Source organism: Carassius gibelio, chromosome B25, assembly GCF_023724105.1.
Source record: "Carassius gibelio isolate Cgi1373 ecotype wild population from Czech Republic chromosome B25, carGib1.2-hapl.c, whole genome shotgun sequence".
NCBI classification, from domain to species: Eukaryota; Metazoa; Chordata; class Actinopteri; order Cypriniformes; family Cyprinidae; genus Carassius; species Carassius gibelio.
Genome location: NC_068420.1, coordinates 4,094,754 through 4,113,338, shown reverse-complemented (window position 1 = coordinate 4,113,338; position 18,585 = coordinate 4,094,754). Strand labels below are relative to the sequence as shown.

At 34.6% G+C, this 18,585-nt stretch overlaps 1 protein-coding gene across 7 annotated transcripts in view; it reads left to right on the top strand.

The window, feature by feature from the left end:
- The first annotated feature begins 1,145 nt into the window (after positions 1–1,145).
- mon2 (MON2 homolog, regulator of endosome-to-Golgi trafficking) overlaps positions 1,146–18,585 on the top strand; it is a 32,137-nt gene continuing 14,697 nt past the window's right edge. For 4 of the 7 annotated variants that reach the window (XM_052597410.1, XM_052597409.1, XM_052597408.1 and 1 more), the window contains exons 1-15: positions 1,185–1,601; positions 3,607–3,670; positions 3,752–3,879; positions 5,216–5,347; positions 8,424–8,553; positions 8,638–8,735; positions 9,920–10,045; positions 10,125–10,322; positions 11,891–12,015; positions 12,466–12,605; positions 12,701–12,854; positions 14,087–14,274; positions 14,964–15,045; positions 15,849–16,024; positions 16,208–16,249. In XM_052597410.1, the coding sequence (XP_052453370.1) occupies positions 1,494–1,601; positions 3,607–3,670; positions 3,752–3,879; positions 5,216–5,347; positions 8,424–8,553; positions 8,638–8,735; positions 9,920–10,045; positions 10,125–10,322; positions 11,891–12,015; positions 12,466–12,605; positions 12,701–12,854; positions 14,087–14,274; positions 14,964–15,045; positions 15,849–16,024; positions 16,208–16,249 (1,891 nt within the window). In that variant the 5' untranslated portion in view covers positions 1,185–1,493. Of the gene's footprint in view, positions 1,602–3,606; positions 3,671–3,751; positions 3,880–5,215; positions 5,348–8,423; positions 8,554–8,637; positions 8,736–9,919; positions 10,046–10,124; positions 10,323–11,890; positions 12,016–12,465; positions 12,606–12,700; positions 12,855–14,086; positions 14,275–14,963; positions 15,046–15,848; positions 16,025–16,207; positions 16,250–18,585 lie in introns of all 7 variants that reach the window. The other 3 variants (XM_052597413.1, XM_052597411.1, XM_052597414.1) reach the window with 2 other exon arrangements.

The following is an 18,585-nucleotide window of genomic DNA, read 5'->3' as shown; positions in this document are numbered from 1 at the left end:
GTACAGAACGGTTTGGGTTTTACAACTTTGTAAATTGATCCAGATATACTGTATTACTCATGTAAAATACATCAGTAAAAAGAAGCAACTATTATGCACCTGTTCGAGAAATCTATTGTAATTGGAGACAGACATATTAAACTTTTTTTTTATTATTTGCACACAAGAAACAAAATTCACAAAATTGCACAAAAAAATTGCTGATGCATTAAATTAGCTGCAACAAAAGCCTAAATATTTTTGTCAATTTTGTTAACCTCCCTTTTTTTTTTTTTTTTTGCTATTAAAGCCTTTTGAAAACTTGACATGCCTTCTAAACTAATAATGTAAATGCATACGTGTATCTCTGATGAAAATTAAAATTACATGCTAACACACTGCTTTTTTTCCAAAATGAAACATTTGCATGAACATGAACGTATAAGACCCAAAAAGGAGCAAAAACATAATAAGTGTTAAATACAATATCAGTGATAAATTAGGTAAATAATGTAATGTAAAGGTGCATGAAATTAAAAGCAAAATATGCTTCAGTGGTTTTCATCAGTCTAAGATTTCTTACATTAACATTTTTCTGTATTTAATTGTAGGCTACGCTTCTCATATAAGTGTTTTTGAATTAAAAGTAAATTAATAATAATGTAAAACCATTTCTCTGGTGAGAATATTGCAACCCTAAATGGGATGCATGCTTTTTATATTGCATGATTATTAAAAAAAAAAAAAAAAAAAAAAATATATATATATATATATATATATATATATATATATATATATATATATATATATATCTTCTTAATATATCTTAACACACAACTCTTTCAAAGAGCAAAAACAATATATAGAGGATACATATAATAATATATCAACAATAAAGAAGCTGATTAAAGCCTAATATCTGACATTTACGGATATTTTAAAATCTTTGAATGATTTATAGTTTTACTTTAGGTAAACTTAATAGCCTATATTTAAAACAGAGCATTTTTAATCGTACGGGTTAAAAAAAGAAAAATACAGTAGAATATATACTTTACTTCTATATGTTTGGTTTTATTAAGTGTCTTTTTATTGGTCACTTTTCCAAGACCCCCGGCGTCCAGCAGCCAATGAAATCGTTGCAGCGCCTCTGAGCGCCTCGCGGGGGCGCCATAGCCCCTCCCCGCTGCGGAACCGGTCAGTGTTTACGGAAGTGACGCCTGACGAGACGTGTCATTTTCCGCACAGGGATCTAGGAAAGAAGAACAAATCATGAAACTCGGTCGAGAAACGCGCTTATAGATGATATATGTCATAAATACAATCTCGACTGTGACGATCAGCATGATTATGGCAATGTGTGTGACGCACAGCAGCGCGAGACGCGTTTATTGATGTGTGTGCAGCATCGAGGGTTTGTTTACGTGTCTCGCGCTGGAACCGAAGGCTCCCGTCGCTTTAATTGATTGATTAATCATTCGTTAGAGTTAAAATAGTGTGTAATTCGAGTGAAGATGTCGCCCAGCAGCCCCGAGGCGGTGAAGAAGCTCGTGGAGAACATGCAGGCGGATCTGCGCTCTCTGTCCATGGAGTGCAAGAAGAAATTCCCTCCAGTCAAAGAGGTACAGACGCGTTTATACACGGAATACATATAACGTTAGACTACAATCTCAACATCTCATTATGAGATAACAACCATCAAAGTTTGATTTCTACCATTCATTTCACTATAATTTCAATCTTTGACATGGCCTTACATTTTCACAGAATTTTCTTTATCTTTTGAAAATATGATTTTATGTAGAAAACAGTAAATCGATAAATTACTTTAGCTGGTTTTTCACAGACAGGGTCACATATGCTTATAAAATACATTTATATCATCCTTATAAATCTGTAATGTGTATATATGCACATCAACATGTCCCCATACTTGGCTGTATGTGTCACGTCACTGTCACATTTATCCACATGGAAAACTATATTATAAAGTGTATTATAGTAGTTATGTGTCTAATATAATTATTATATAATGGAATTATAATACATATGTTCAGTACAATGTAAATTAAATATTAAATACAATTTACATAAAAATTATATATTTTTTAATAAAATTTTGGACAATATATATTCCACTGCTACACATAAAAAAAAAAAAAAAATATATATATATATATATATATATATATATATATATATATATATATATATGTATGTATGTATGTATGTATATATATGGTATAATCATGGAATAGTTTATTAATTATGATTAAATATAATTCATTTAAATTGAAATTAGATACAAATTGAGCAATAATACATTAGTTTTGAATACAGAATCAAGAAAGACAGAGATATATAAATATGTGCATGGGATCTAAACATTGACAGTTAAGGGCTTGACTAGAGTTTATGCACATGTAAAAAAAAATCTTATTTATTTATTTACATATAATATAGCTTAATATATAATGAAATACTTAGGGGATTCAATACAATGTTAATTGAAAATTATTAAATAAAATTCATTTAGATAAAAATTTGACACTTAATAATGTGTGTATAAGACACTCCTTAAATCTGTGTGACGTGTCAGAAAGACTCTTTATGTCATTGATTACGTCATTGTTACTGTCCACTTAAAGAGTTGATCATCTGGATGCAGATTGACTGACTTTTCCAGGTGTTGGGTCAAACTGTATCAAACTCAAAGACTATAGAATATCCTTAAAGGGACTTTATCTCACTTCAGTGAGTGAATGAATCACGTGATGAATTGAGCTGTTTTTTGATTGGCTCACACTCTTCAGTAAGATAGTTTGGCTTTTTGTACAATATGATTGTGTCTGTATTATTGTTCTCAGGCAATGGTCATTGTTTCTTCTAACTATAAGTTTTTGTGATTTTGTGATGTGTTGCTTGAAATGTGTGCTGTTGAGGTTTGTTTGTTGTTCAGACTCATGTAAAAAAATATATATTTTTGAAGTTTTGGTTGACTAGTAGGGCTGTGCAAAGAATCAAATGTGATTTTCATGCGCATCTCATCAGTAAAGACGCTCCTGTGATTAGAAGTATATCTCCAGCACGTGCGTTGCAAAACTAGCCTAATCGCATTTCCGGGAGGTTCCCCGATAAAAATTGCTTCCCGGGGTTAAAATATACATTTTTTGGAAGGTTTGCCTTGGTAAAATTCGCATTTTAGAAGCTAAATATCACGTTAACTTATTTGTATTGGGGTTGCTTTAAACTGCGGACATGAAAAACAACCGCAGACTTTAACTCAATTCTAATGGTCAGAGATAGGAGAAGGTGTTTGTTTTCCAAATGTAAGTGGACTTCAGGAAAAAATAAATAAATACTACAAAAATAGAGAATATGGCATCTTTGAGTTTCATTTTTGACAAACGTTCGTTCTTTTTATGCTTGGATAAAATCATTGCTGTAGTTGACGTCAGATAAACTGAAGTCGAAGCGCTCAGATGAGAGATCTGTTGCAAAACTTCACAATTAGCTGTTTTATTTTTTTACTCTGAGGCGGAGAGTTTATTTATTGAAAAAATAAGTTTTTGCTCCATGTTTTCCTGTAAAGAGTCTCACGTTTGAGAGTTTGTTGTCCGTCTTTAGGCCGCAGAGTCTGGCATCGTCAAGATCAAAACCATCGCTGCAAGAAACACAGACATCCTGGCAGGTGAGAGCGTGAAGCTGGAGGAACGCTGTGATGTGACCCGTGTGGAGATGAAGAAACCTCATTGTGTTGATTTCTCTTCAGCGCTGAAGGAGAACAGTTCAGAGGTGGTCCAGCCGTTCCTCATGGGCTGCGGGACCAAAGAACCCAAGATCACCCAGCTGTGTCTCGCTGCCATTCAGAGACTCATGTCACATGAGGTCGTGTCCGAGGTCAGGAGGCACACACACACACACACACACACCTCTCTCTCTCTCTCTCTCACACACACACACACACACACACACACACACGCACACTCATGTTTGTTTTTGTGAAAAGTGTGTTCATCCCATAGGTGTAATGGTTTTTATTCTGTAGAAACTGTATTTTCTATCGGCCCACACCAACCCTAACCCTCACTGGAAACTTTGTGCATTTTTACTTTCTCAAAAAAACTCATTCTGTATGATTTATAAGCGTTTTGTAAAATGGGGACATGGGTTATGTCCTCATAAGTCACCCTCTCCTTTTAATACCTGTGTCATACCCATGTCATTATACAGAGTTGTGGGTAACACTTTAGAATAAGGTTCCATTAGTTAATGTTAGTTAACTACTTTCGTTAACATGAACTAAGCAAGAACAATCCTTCTACAGCATTTATTAATCTTAGTTCATGTTAATTTCAACATTTACTAATGCATCTTCAAATCAAAAGTTGTGCTTGTTAACATTAGTTAATGCACTGTGAATTAGCATGAACTAACAATGAATAACTGTATTTTCATTAACTAACATTAACGAAGATTAATAAATACAGTAATAAATGTATTATTCATTGTTTGTTCATGTTTATTAATACATTAACTAACATTGACTAATGGAACCTTATTCTAAAGTGTTACCGAGTTGTGTCCTGATATGACACAAAAACAAGAGCACACACACGCACGCACACACAGACGCACACACACTCTCTCTCTCTCAAACACAAACACACAGACACACAAACACACACTCTCTCTCACACACTCTCTCTTTCCCTCTCTCTCTCACACACACACACAGACACACACGCACACTCTCTCTCTCTCTCTCACATGAACACACAAACGCACACCCTCTCTCTCTTTCCCTCTCTTTCTCTCACACACACACACTTACACACTCTCTCTCTCTTTCCCCCTCTCTCTCTCTCTTTCTCACACACACACACACTCTCTCTCACACACACACACACACTCTCTTTCCCTCTCTCTCTCTCTCACACACACACACACACACTCTTTCCCCCTCTCTCTCTCACACACACACACACACACACACTCAGACACTCTCCCCCCCCTCTCTCTCTCTCTCTCTCTCTCTCTCTCTCACTCACTCACACACACACTCACACACTTTCTCTCTTTCCCTCTCTCTCTCTCTCTCTCTCTCACACACACACACTCTCTCTCTCTCTCTCTCTCTCTCTCTCTCTCTCTCTCTCTCACACACACTGTCACAGTAATGACAGTAGAGTGTCAGCGGTGGCTCGTTGAGATGAGTTTCTGAGTGTGTTTGCAGGCGGCGGCGGGGAACATCATTAACATGCTGTGGCAGCTGATGGAGAACGGACTGGAGGAGCTCAAGCTGCTGCAGACGGTTCTAGTCCTGCTCACCACCAACACCATCGTGCACGACGAAGTGCTGTCCAAGGTACACCTTCACACCAGCGGCTGCTGTCGTGGAAAACAAGATTTGTGTTGCTTTTTTGAAATAAGAATGAAGAAAGTCAGTGGGGAATCTCATTAAAGCATGCACGGGTAATGCTCTTAAATCAAGAGGACATTATAAAAATCATTTATTTTTATAATTAATAGTTAATGGCATAATGTTTTTGTCATCAGACAAAATCAGTGATTTAATTATAACTGTAAATATTTATAATATAATATTTAATATTATAATAAAAAAACAGATATTTTATAGATGTTTCTGAACCTGTTTTCAAAAAAAAAATCTATAATTGTGATTTATTTTTTTGTCAGAAAAGAAGAAAAAAATTGTAGTTTGTGGCTTTTTATTTCCGAATTGCAATTGTATTTTTAATTTTCATAATTTGTAACTTTAGTAAATTAGAAAAAAAACATTATGTATATCTAGGCAATAACAGTGATTTGATTCGATTTAAAAATTATAATATCAATATAATAAAAGTATAATTTTAATAGAAGACATCTTTGAATGTTATCAAATTACAACGAAGTCCTTCAAAGTTTTATTTGTTACTTTGTATCTCATGGTTATTATAACTATATTCTTAATTGAAACTCTTTCACAATTAACTGTCCTTTTTATTTTAACTCAGAAATACTAAAACCGCTCTATGTAATATTCCCTTTGGATTTTTTTATATGTATTTAATATTTTTTCCTTACAAAGTACAACAAAAGATAAAATTGATTATTTATCAGTTGTTATTTTTTTGGATAACTTAAAAAAAGTTATAACTAAATAATCTACTAAAATTTCAGTGATGTAGTATACAACATCTACTGTGGTAAAGTCATGTAAATAAATAAAAATTGTACAAAATCATACAGAAAAATTTATATAGCAAATATACATGGTATTCTCAGCTTTAAATTTTTAACATTTAAAATAATAAGTTGCTGCCTGATATGTTTTAGCTCTTAAAAAAAAGATCTTAAAGGTCCTATGACATGAAAATTTCACTTTCTGAGGTTTTTTAACATTATAATGAGTTCCCCTAACCTGTACATGGTCCCCAAGTTTCTAGAAATTCTAATCGGTGTAAATCGTGATTTTTCTATCTTTCTCTGCTTTTGAGAAAATGGAAGCTCAAACGGACTGATCTTGAATCTCCTCGCTCCTTTCTAAATCGTTTAATACTGTTTATCCATCATTGAATCAAGCCAGTGACTAAATGGTCAAATTCACGTTGTTTCTCTTAGTAGCATGAAACAAATCTGTTATATAAATTGTTATTTAACTACAGAAAGCGATCAAAGAATGCTCCCTTTATTTTTTCGGAGCTGTCACAGATCGAGAGTATATCTGCACACTTGCCCAAACTGCCCTTACAATGAATGACGCTGTTATGCTGCACAACGGAGCTCTTACTGTATTCATGTGGTGTTTTCATGTGTTTGCTGTTAGCTGTGGTGAAAGCATTTAGTGAGATAACGTGTTGCAATAATGACGAGATCACTGCATCCACGCGATAAACAGACTCTGTCTACTCAATGCTCATCACTGCAGCCTTTCATGTGATGGGGAAAGATGGAAAAAATAATTATATAATCAACACTTCCACGATTTGTTAATCTCGACAGCTGTGATAGTAAAAAAATATATATATATATATATATATATATGAATATATGAGAGGGGTTCCACATGTAATACGCATTTCGAATGCAAAGATGTGAGCCAATCACAACAGTTGTGGTTTACTCGGCGTCTCACAGCAGACACGCCCCTTCAAACAGAGCATTCAAGCCAGAGGGCTAATGTCAGGATATAAAAATGCTTTTTATTTCTAAATTTTAAATGTAAAAATCATACTAACAATATAAGTACACCTAAGGAAACATTTAAAAGCATTTAAAGAAAAGGAAATAATCCAAGTCATGGGACCTTTAAATATCCAGGAAAAACAGGAAAGCTCATGTGAATATATAGAAATTCAAAAGCTGTGGAAATCCTGATTTGCATATTTAAATTCCAGACGGTACAGATGGAAAAAAACAGCCTGTTTAATTCTTAGTAGAGCTCTATTAAAGGATACCAGTGAAAATCATTCACAAACTAGTACCTTTTATTCTTCTACACTGCTGAAATGAGGACATAAATATTAGGGATGTCCCGATCAGGGTTTTTTTGCCTCCGAGTCATTTGATTTTGAGTATTTACCGATACCGAGTCCCGATCCGATACTTCTATAATAAATAAAAAAGAATAATAAAGAGCAAAAAAACAGATCCAGGATGTTCACTAAATTACATTTTTAAATATATTAAAATAGAAAACAGCTATTTCACAATGTTACTGTTTTGCTGTACTTTAGATCAAATAAATGCAGGCTTGGTGAACAGAAGAGACTTCTTTAAACAACATTAACAAGCTTACTGTTCAAACACTTTTGAGCAGTAGTATAGGCATCTTCAATTTTTCTTTTGCTTAGAAATCTATAACTGCTGGACGATAACAAATAATAATGAATTGTTTATATACTACAAACACTGTTTATCACATAATAAGGCGGAATAGATTCTATACTGTAATAAATGCTGTCAATCAGCACTGCATTATTCATATACTTTATTTATTATCACCTGCTGTAGATGACTTGAAAAACCATATATTGTCGTAATCGTATATTAATGTCTTCGTGTTTCCAAAAGTTTGTTTTTCTGTGAAAACAGCTGTTTTGATACAGCGATAGCTGGATGCTTTTGTCCATATTAGGAGCTTCCTGATATGACTTTCTGCGCGAGAGCGCCCTCTGGTGTCGAGGATGAATGAAACACAAACTGCAGGAGAGTTTAGCGCTCTGTGATTTTCTAGGTCCGAATAAAACCCCAGATCATGCGCAGGCTATCCTGTCTCTTTGAGTTTAAATCTATATTTATTCACACCTTTATTATATATATATATATCCGAGTTCTGATCAGAAGGTAACATCTGATTCCATTCGAGTCTGAAACCGGATCTGGACATCGCTAATAAATATATTTAATTCAGCCTGTTGTTTTGTGCTTCCTCTCAGGCCATCGTTCTGTGTTTCCGGCTGCACTTCACTAAAGACAACATCACCAACAACACGGCGGCCGCCACCGTCAGACAGGTCGTGACCGTGGTGTTTGAGAGGATGGTGGCGGAGGACGAGAGATTCAAAGGTGGATGTTTGTGAAGCACTTCCTCTTGAACCCAGAGCCCTGTGGTGTGCTGCAGCTTCTTCATGTGCTGTGTGCTCTCCGCAGGTCTGATGGAGGAGCCTCCTGCTGTCCAGGGGAACAGTAACCGCCGCTCCGTCAGCACCCTGAGACCCAGCGCTAAAGACGCCTACATGCTGTTCCAGGTCAGACCGAGAAACATTAGCAGACTGTAGGGATGCAACAGCCCAAAACTAGGTCCAAAACATCATTCAAAACTCAAAAACTATATGTCTATAAACCCCTTTAATCAAAGTAAAATCACTGTAATGGCCACAAGTAGCTTATTCCTTTTATTAACTGGTGAACATAGCTGTATTATAAAAAAAACAAATAAAACAAAAAACATCATGTTTAATGAAAAATTATATTTGCATTTTAATAATAACCATAATAAAAAGTTCTGTGTTCACAAACTGTAGATTGCTTTTATGAAATGGGAATACATGCAATGCATTTACTAATACGAGTACAACCACAGATCCACCGTCATGAATAAAAGACTAACTTTAAAAATAAAAAGTTAAAAACACTTAAAACAAACACAACATCATATCATTCATAGATTCATTTAAATATAAAAACTAATGTAAATTAATATTATTGAATTGAAAAGTATATATATATATATATATATATATATATATATATATATATATATATATATATATATATATATATATATAGGATTAATATAGTTCATTGCTTTTATAAAATAGTGCAAATAGCTGTACGAGTAAAAAAAACGCGCACAAAAGCAATGTTCAATAAATAATGACATTTATTAGTAATAATTCATAATTATTCAGTTCATAAGTTTGATTGGATGTTGTTGGCCGCTTCAATATACAAGTATTATAATTAATATAAATTAAATGTATAATATTAATCTATTAAAAATAGTTAATATAAAATTTATATAATATAGAAAACACCTATATGATAAAAAAAAATCAATGTTCAATAAAGTTACATTACACCAGAAATTGTTTTTATTTTTATGTCTACAGTGACATTTTTTATAAAAAAATATATAATATTGTTTTTATAATATGATGACATGAGCTGTGTGACAAAGATTCATGTTCAATAAATAATTACATTTATTAATGATAATAAAGTAAAAAACAAAAAAACATAATGAAGTGTTATAAATTTGACTATGTTGTGGCAACTTGAAATGAATTATAATACAATATTATATTAATGTAAATTAATGTTAATGTTAAATTAATTAAAGTTTTTCATTGTTTAATTTTACGTTTGTTATTCACTTAAAAATAAAAATGTAAAAAGTTTCAAGTATATATAGTCTAGTTTTATTCTGCAGGATCTTTGTCAGCTGGTGAACGCCGACGCCCCCTACTGGTTAGTAGGAATGACCGAAATGACCCGGACGTTCGGCCTGGAGCTGCTGGAATCAGTTTTAAATGACTTTCCCGAAGTTTTCCTGCAGGTAAACCCCAAACATCCGAGAGGAAACGACTGGTTCCCGTCTGTCGCTCTCTAAGCTTGTGTTCTCTCCGTGTCTCTAGCATCAGGAGTTCAGTTTCCTGCTGAAGGAGCGCGTGTGTCCGCTGGTCATCAAGCTGTTCTCTCCCAACATCAAGTTTCGTCAGGGCTGTGGCAGCAGCGCCTCGTCCCCTGCGCCTGTAGAGAAACCCTACTTCCCCATCTGCATGAGACTGCTGCGGGTCGTCTCGGTCCTCATCAAACACTTCTACAGTCTCCTGGTGAGATGCACAGTCTGCTCCATTTGGGGTGCAAGACAAGGCAAAGAGAACGTGTAACTCAAACAAGAAAGAGCTCATTGGATTTATTTTCTATAATGTCCTTTTATATAAAACAGCTGTGATTCACAACTAAGGAGCTCGTGTTCATGTAAAGTAGACTTTTTGACAAACAAGATGCAGTTCTTTCAGTCACCTGTAGTTGGCGATATCACATCTGTTGTAGCAGAAATAAACTGCATAGGTCCATGCAAAATGTCATTGGTAACTGCAATAATCATTTCTAATGTAGAGGAGTAAAAAGTACAGATATTTATTCAAAAATATAGTTAAGTAGAAAAGTATCCAAAAAGATACTCAAGTACAGTAACTTATTACATTTACTCCAATACTTTACACCTCTGTTATTAAGCCACCAAATGACTATTTAAATATAAATCCTGCATGAATGGCACAGACCAGGTTTTACATCTGCGACACACAAAAATAAAAGTTTGGTCAAAATAAAAGTTGGGTTTAACTTGAAGAAACTGTGACAGAAATATATCACTTAATGCAATCTTACTACAATGCAATTAAGCGTAATTTTTAAGAAATATCTCACTGATAAAACATTTATCAGAATTTTCTACTTATTTATATATTGATCTACAAAAACTGAATTTGAGAGAGAAAAATATTTAGTGTGGCTTAAACATTTTTTTTTTTTTTTTGGTAAACTTTTCATTTATTGCAGTTAAATTGTGTGAGTTTCGTGATTTCAATTAATTGAACATGCTTTTTATTAACATGTTTTAATTTAAGCATTAAAATGGAGTCTAGAAAAAAAGGGAAAATGAATGTAAAAATATTATTTTTTTTGTAAATTATTGCACTAAATCTATTTGATGTCCACTGGTTTAAATCACAATAAGCATCATAGGCAGTTTTCTCAAAATGAGGTTGTTTCTCCACTTCAGCGAGACTTACATAGACCAGATTTTACAGTTTTATTCCTCTCTATACTTTGAAGGTTTTTACTGAGGGGTTTGTTCATATATCATTCACATTAAATTATAAAAAAAATTTCTAAAAACATGGGGAAATTATTTGGTTTCTTGCTTTTGACTGTATTTTTATTAAATGATATAAAGAGAAATCCAAAATCCTCTTTTTAAAACTTTTAACTTTAGTATCAACAAAATGATTTGAACTTGACTTTATCCAATCTTCAGATTTTTACTCTGGATATAAATGTATATTCAATTAGATAATGTCTAATTTACATATTTAAACATAACATTTATAGAAAACGTTGTAATTCCTAATGCAATCAATTGTACTTGGGAAGTGTTGTGATATATATACAATCAATTTATTCCCCTCTTGACCTGGAGTGTCTTGGCCAAAAGTTGCTTTTAAATATGCTTTTAAATGGCCTCTGCCTCTGCATGATGTTCATCAGGATGGGTTTCTGAATATTAAAACGGTGTTGTTGATCTGTAAATGCAGGAAGCCATATTTTAATGAGCTCATAACCGTGAACAATTTCTGCATCTAAATTGGTGTGTGTGTGTGTGTGTGTGTTGTAGGTGACGGAGTGTGAGATCTTCCTGTCTCTGCTGGTCAAGTTTCTGGATGGAGAGAAGCCGCAGTGGCTGAGAGCCGTGGCAGTGGAGTCTGTGCACAGACTGTGTGTTCAGCCACATTTACTGCGGTGAGCACACACGCACACACACACACACACACACACACGGACTCTGACACACACACACTCTGTCCCTACATCAACCCTACCCCTAACCCTAACCCTCACAGGAAACTTTGTGCATTTTTACTTTCTCAAAAAAACTCATTCTGTATGATTTATAAGTGTTTTGAAAAATGAAAAATAATAAATGAACATAATACAATACATTTCTAATGGGAAAAAAAAAAAATATATATATATATATATATATTTATGTTTGCTTTTATAAATTCCTTTAATGTAATTAATATAATTTAAAAACACTCTTTTCTGTAGATAGTCAGATATTAAACTAAAATCCGAATCTGGAATGTATTGACAGATCTTGTGATATTTTGTTGGCTCAATAATCTAAAAAGCTTGTTTGAATCAGTTTGCCGTCGTCTTCTGGAGTTCATGAAGGTCTTGTGTGTGCAGGTCTTTCTGTCAGTCGTACGATATGAAGCAGCACTCCACCAAAGTCTTCCGAGACATCGTGAACGCTCTGGGCTCCTTCATCCAGTCCCTCTTCATCCTCCCCAGCGCAGGAAACAGCTCCTCCAGCAGCACGCCTGCAGGTCTCACACACACACTCAGATCCTCATGTCTTTGACTCGTTTAATGACTGATCGTCTCATGTGTAACTCAAACTGTGTGTGTGTGTGTGTGTCAGGTGGCTCGGTGTCGGCTTCACAGGGGTCCGCTCAGGGAGGTCCAGGTTTGGGAGGAGCAGGGGGAGGTCTGATCACACAGGCTGCTTTTGAGTACCGGGGCACCTGGATCCCCCTCATGAACGTCAGCGTCCAGGGCAGTGCCAAAGCCACCTAGTGAGTGACCACACTCTGTCAGTGTTGACTCGTCTTCACTAGGGATGATGATGCTGCTGTTAGTCCACACATCCATTTGTTTTCGCTCATTTCAGATTACTCATAGTCATGTTAATGTTGCATTTTAAAAATAATACATTATTTTGAAAGTGTCTAGTTGACATACTGTTCATCTACAGTTATTTTTTGTTTTATTTTGAAGAACATTCAAATTACTGTCATAATGTTGCATCTTAAAAATTAATACATTATTTTCAAAAAGTCTAGCTGAGATACTTAAGTATTTTGCACATTTATGTTTTGCTTGAAATTAATAATAATAATAATAATTTAAAAGAATATATATATATATATATATATATATATATATATATATATATATATATATATATATATATATATATATATATATATATATATACAGTGTGTGTGTTAAAAAATATATATTTTTTTGTACATTTATGTTTTGCAATATATTTTTTCAAAGGCTATGTTCAAATTACTCATGATAATTTTGCATTTAAAAAAATGTATATATTATTTAGAAAAAATCTGGTCGCCACACACTATTCATTTGCATTTTTATTTTTTAAAAAAGACTTTGATTTTAATGTTGCATTTGAAAAATAATACATTGTTTTGAAAAAAAGTCTAGTTAACATAGTAGTGACATCTATATGTGTGTGTCTATATATATGTATATATTGCACATTTATATTTTGCATAATACTTTTACAAAGGCTATATTTAGATCATTGTCTTGTTAAAGTTATATATATAAAAAAGAATGCATTATTTTCAAAAAAGTCAAAATACTAGGCATTTACATTATTATTTTTCCCACATTTATGTCTTGCTTTTTTATTTTTATTTCTACAGTGAAGTTACTGCAATGTTAATGTTGCATTTTAATGAATGCATCATCTAGTTGAGATACATCAATTTGTTTTGCTTTATATTTCGGTGTCATTTTGCTGCCTGTCATGTTTAGAGATGCTTTGGATTTTATTAATATGTCTATATTGGTTAACATTGAGGAAGTGAATGCACTATGGTAATAATGCAAGAAAAGCACATTGCATGAATGTGATCTGTTTTTCAGCAGCATTCAGTATGGGATTTGACTGTTTGATTCATGGATTAAATTAAATTAAATAGACTAGTTGACTAGTTGGTTACTCGTTCTGTTCAAGCGCACATCCCTAGTCAGTCTAACGTGTGTTTCCTCTCAGTCTGGAGATGCTGGATAAGGTGGAGCCGCCCTCCATCCCTGAAGGTTACGCCATGTCTGTGGCCTTCAGCGCCCTGTTGGATCTGGTGAGGGGAATCACGTCTATGATCGAGAGAGAGATCTCCAAACAGGAACAGGAAGCTGCTATGAGGGAGGAGGCGGAGCCTGCTAGTCCTCCTCAGGATCCCAGTGAGTTCATGTCGACGTCGCGTGTTTGTTTGAATCTCTTAACCTGAAGTGTGTTTAATAATGAGACCATGCACTCCGGCTGTGATGCCTGCAAAACCAGTGTATTGAGACTTTATATAACCTGTTATTATATGTAATAAACAGTATGTGTAATGGTAACCCTTCACAATGAGGTTCCATTAGTTAACATGAACTAACAATGAAAAATACTTAATATTATCAGTTGATATTAATTTTAAACGCTTACTAACACGCTATTAATATCCATATGTATGTGTTAATATTAATTAATATTATGAACCCTTTAAAGGAGAGTATGACCAAGTACATTATAAATATAAAATGTGAAAAATATATTAATTTGAATGATGCACATAGCAGGAAATGTGTACAGCTGGTGTATTTTATACTTGATCTGTATTAAGTTCTGTAATTCAGAGAGTGCAAATTGTGCAACATGATTTCTAGGGAAATTGATAATGAAACAGTAATTTACAAACTATTTTGTAAATGTGATAAACAACTGAATCTGAGCTGAATAGCAGGACACGGTCAGATAGTAAATGATGTATGATATTACGCACTATAAACCTCACGGCCCTAATCCGCTCGTTATGAATGTCAGACTCGGTGATGGTGTGTATAGGGCAGTGTTTTGTCCCAGTGGTGATGCCGTATGTGTTTTGCAGTGGCTCATGAGGTTTGGGAGGAGATGGTGAACGCCTGCTGGTGCGGCCTGTTGGCGGCCCTTTCACTCCTGCTGGACGCCAGGTACGGGACGCTTTCCTAATATATCACTTTATGCTATAATTCATATCCTAACAGTTATAGGAATAGCTAAAGCTTTATACTTGGATTACGGTTGTGACCCTGGAGCACAAAACCAGTCATAAGTCGCACGGATAGACAACAAAACATTGAATGGGTCAAGATTATCGATTTCTTTTATGCCAAAAATCATTAGGGTATTAAGTGAAGATCTTGTCCTACCATAAATATATCGAAACTTAATTTTTTATTAGTAATATGCATTGCTAAGAGCTTAATTTGGACAACTTTAAAGATGATTTCCTCAATATTTAGATTTTCTCTTTTTTTTTTAGATTTTCAAATAGTTGTATCTCAGACAAATATTGTCTGATCATAACAAACCATACACCAATGGAAAGCTTTATTCAGCTTTCAGATGATGAGTTATACATCTATAAATCTATATATATCAGATAAGCATAAATCTAAAAACAAATTTTTTAAGTTTATTTAAATGTGCAATTTAATTCTTCCATGGAACTCATGTTTTTGAGTGTTATGAAATATATTTGATTAATTGTAATATCATTGCCCTGCATCATACACTTGTTTCTTACTGATTTCGGGCTGCTTGAGCATGTCACACTTTTTGCATTTCTGTAGCACTTTTGACAACCATTTTTTAAAGTGATGAATAAATCTCAAATTCAAAACAATTGACCCTTGTGACTAGTTTTGTGCTCCAGGTTCAAAATGAATATAGTAAGCATATATAAATCATGCCAGACCGACTGTACTGATGATATTTGCCGGGTGTGTGTCAGTACGGACGAGTCGGCCACAGAAAACATCCTGAAAGCGGAGCTGTCCATGGCGTCTCTGTGCGGTCGTCTGGGTTTGGTGACGCCGCGTGACGCTTTTATCACGGCCATCTGTAAAGCGTCTCTCCCTCCTCACTACGCCCTCACCATCCTGAGCACGGCCAACCTCTCCAATAAAGGTACGAGAGCGCTGCATGCTGACGTTTATCTCAGATAAGTGGATAAACAACCAAAAATACAGATTTGATCAGTGGTTTTAGCACTTCAAGACAAAACAGTCTTGAAGGGGTAAAACCATTGAGCACTTCTCCGGTGGTGCAGCTGCTAGTTCTGGATTAACAATATCAATTTCTCATTTTTAGATCGTTTTGATGAACAGAGATCTTTTAGTTTATGTATTTCAGGTGATGTATGAATAAAACTTCACTAAACATTATTTTTAGTCTACCTGCGAGAGATGCACCGATTGCAATTTTCTTGGCCGATTGTGATTTGTGATTTTAATTTTATTTTTGTAAGTGTGAACTGCAAGTACCGATTTTCTTTCTAAATACTATAATTGACAGCATATGCACGCAAAAATCTATACTTTTTTTAATGCAAAAATGATTTAAAATGATTTAACATTACAATTCCCTCAATATGGACAAAGCTACATGTTCTCTCACTTAAGCAACTCTCAAAATAAAATGCTTTGTAACTATAAAAGAGGTAGAAATAACAATTAACTGCGAGGAGTTGCTGTATATAACAAAAATTATGTCATTTAGTCCATCATATAACAGATTTGTTCAAATGACTGATTCATTCAGAAACGACAGAAGTGACTACTGTCTTCATGAATGAGTAACTGAATCATTGACTCACTCGATTCGTTCAGAAATGTGGATTTATTCTGTAACGAAACACTGCCGCACAACAACAGTTCTGCTGTGGCTTTGATTGGAACGGTTTTCATCAGCAAAAATTGAGCAAAAGCAGTCAATACTGCGTCTTAAAATATAAGTCACTTAAGTTTAACTACTACTATTGTATAAAAACACATTGCAATCATGTTGAAACATTTTGGCCGTGCAATCATGGAAACCTAACTTTCTGTGTGTGCTGTTCTGCACGAGTCTCTCTCACACACTCGCTAATAATGATAAACACCGCAGCTTTCTTCTTTCGTGAGGGGCTTTGGCACAACAGCATCTTTGTTTCCAGGAGGAACGTTAAAGAACACGTGCAATTCAATTCTTACATGGAAATCAAGTTTTTGAGAGTTACGAAATGTTGTAATTAATTGAAATCATTGCCCTGCATAATATTAGCCAAATTAAATCTAATACTTGTTTCTAACTGATTTTGGGCTGCTGATTCCATAACTAGTGCTTGTTTTGTTCGGGAATGTCACGCTTTTTGAATTTTTGTAGCATTTTTGCTTTTGACAGCCATTTCTAAAGTGATGAAGTCTTGTATTCTCCTGTTAATCAGCAGAAGAACTGCCACAAAGACACTACTTCAGTCTGCTTCTGAACCAGATTACAAATATTTTTCAATGCTTTAAAGTTGATAGTAGCGCTGTCACTTTTGTGAAAAAATAATTTTCGATTTTAAAGACATAAGTGTTCATTGAATCGATTGTAAAATCGATATTCCAGTCTAAAAAAAAGACGTTTCTTTTTTCAACGTCAAATAACGGACGCTCGAGCACTCGAAACGCACAAGTCAGCAATATTTCTTATTTATTGGCATGAAGTTTCGTGCAGAATAACAAACAGCAACAGGAGTGCAACATTCTCGAAAAAAAATATATGCAGAGGAGACGGCTGCCATAAGAAAAGAAAAACATCACTGCAGGCTTCAACCCGGCTGCATTTATGATTTAAGCAATTCAAAAATCTCCAAGATTGTTTTAAATAAAGATTAAATCCATTTCAAACAACTGTTCAAAAAATGAAAATTTAAATGGACTTGAGAACATGCCATGTGTGTTTTTTTATTGAACGTAACCGACACTTAGGCCAGGCGGCACTAGGCAGGCATGAAACGCGCAAAAAGGCTAGGGCCATTACAAATTTATTGGACAAGAAAACAAGTCGATCAACATTTTCGGGGTCCAGAGGAGAGCGTTTTTTATTCACTGTATGTCCAGCTGTTGAGAAAGACGTGCTCCGACCGCACTGACGTCCCAGGGACACTCAGGTACAGCTGCGCAAGGTGGGGTTATTACTGCCAATTTCCACCACAAAAGCCGGTCGCTGTCAGCTTGCAATGGTCCTTTTCATAACCCAGAATCTCCTGTAACTAGATGCGCGAATGAGGCGAATTCGCGTCTACTGCGCCGCGAGACCTCCAGACTCGCGTAAACGCGTCTTTACATTGACTTATCATTGAAATTATTCGTGCCATGCGCTCTATTCGTGTTTGGTGTGAACCATAGACTATAAAATGTGTGAACGCAGCATAAGAGGACGCTTTCGACGTCACTGGGTCTTATAGGCGCATAAAATAGCTCTCGGGAGGAATACTGCACTCTCGGATTTATTTATTTTCTTTTTCTGCTTGGTTGTGAGTTTTGTTACATCTCTATTTTTTATTGTATAATTATTTTAAAATTAATAGTGTACATATTTGGTTAAAATCGATTCCCTATTTTCATTTTCAAAACTTTTTTAGGTTGGTCCGATCAATTTTTGCATTCGATTTTCGAAAACTAAAAGTGTCAGCCCTAGTTGATAGATATACACAAGTGGAC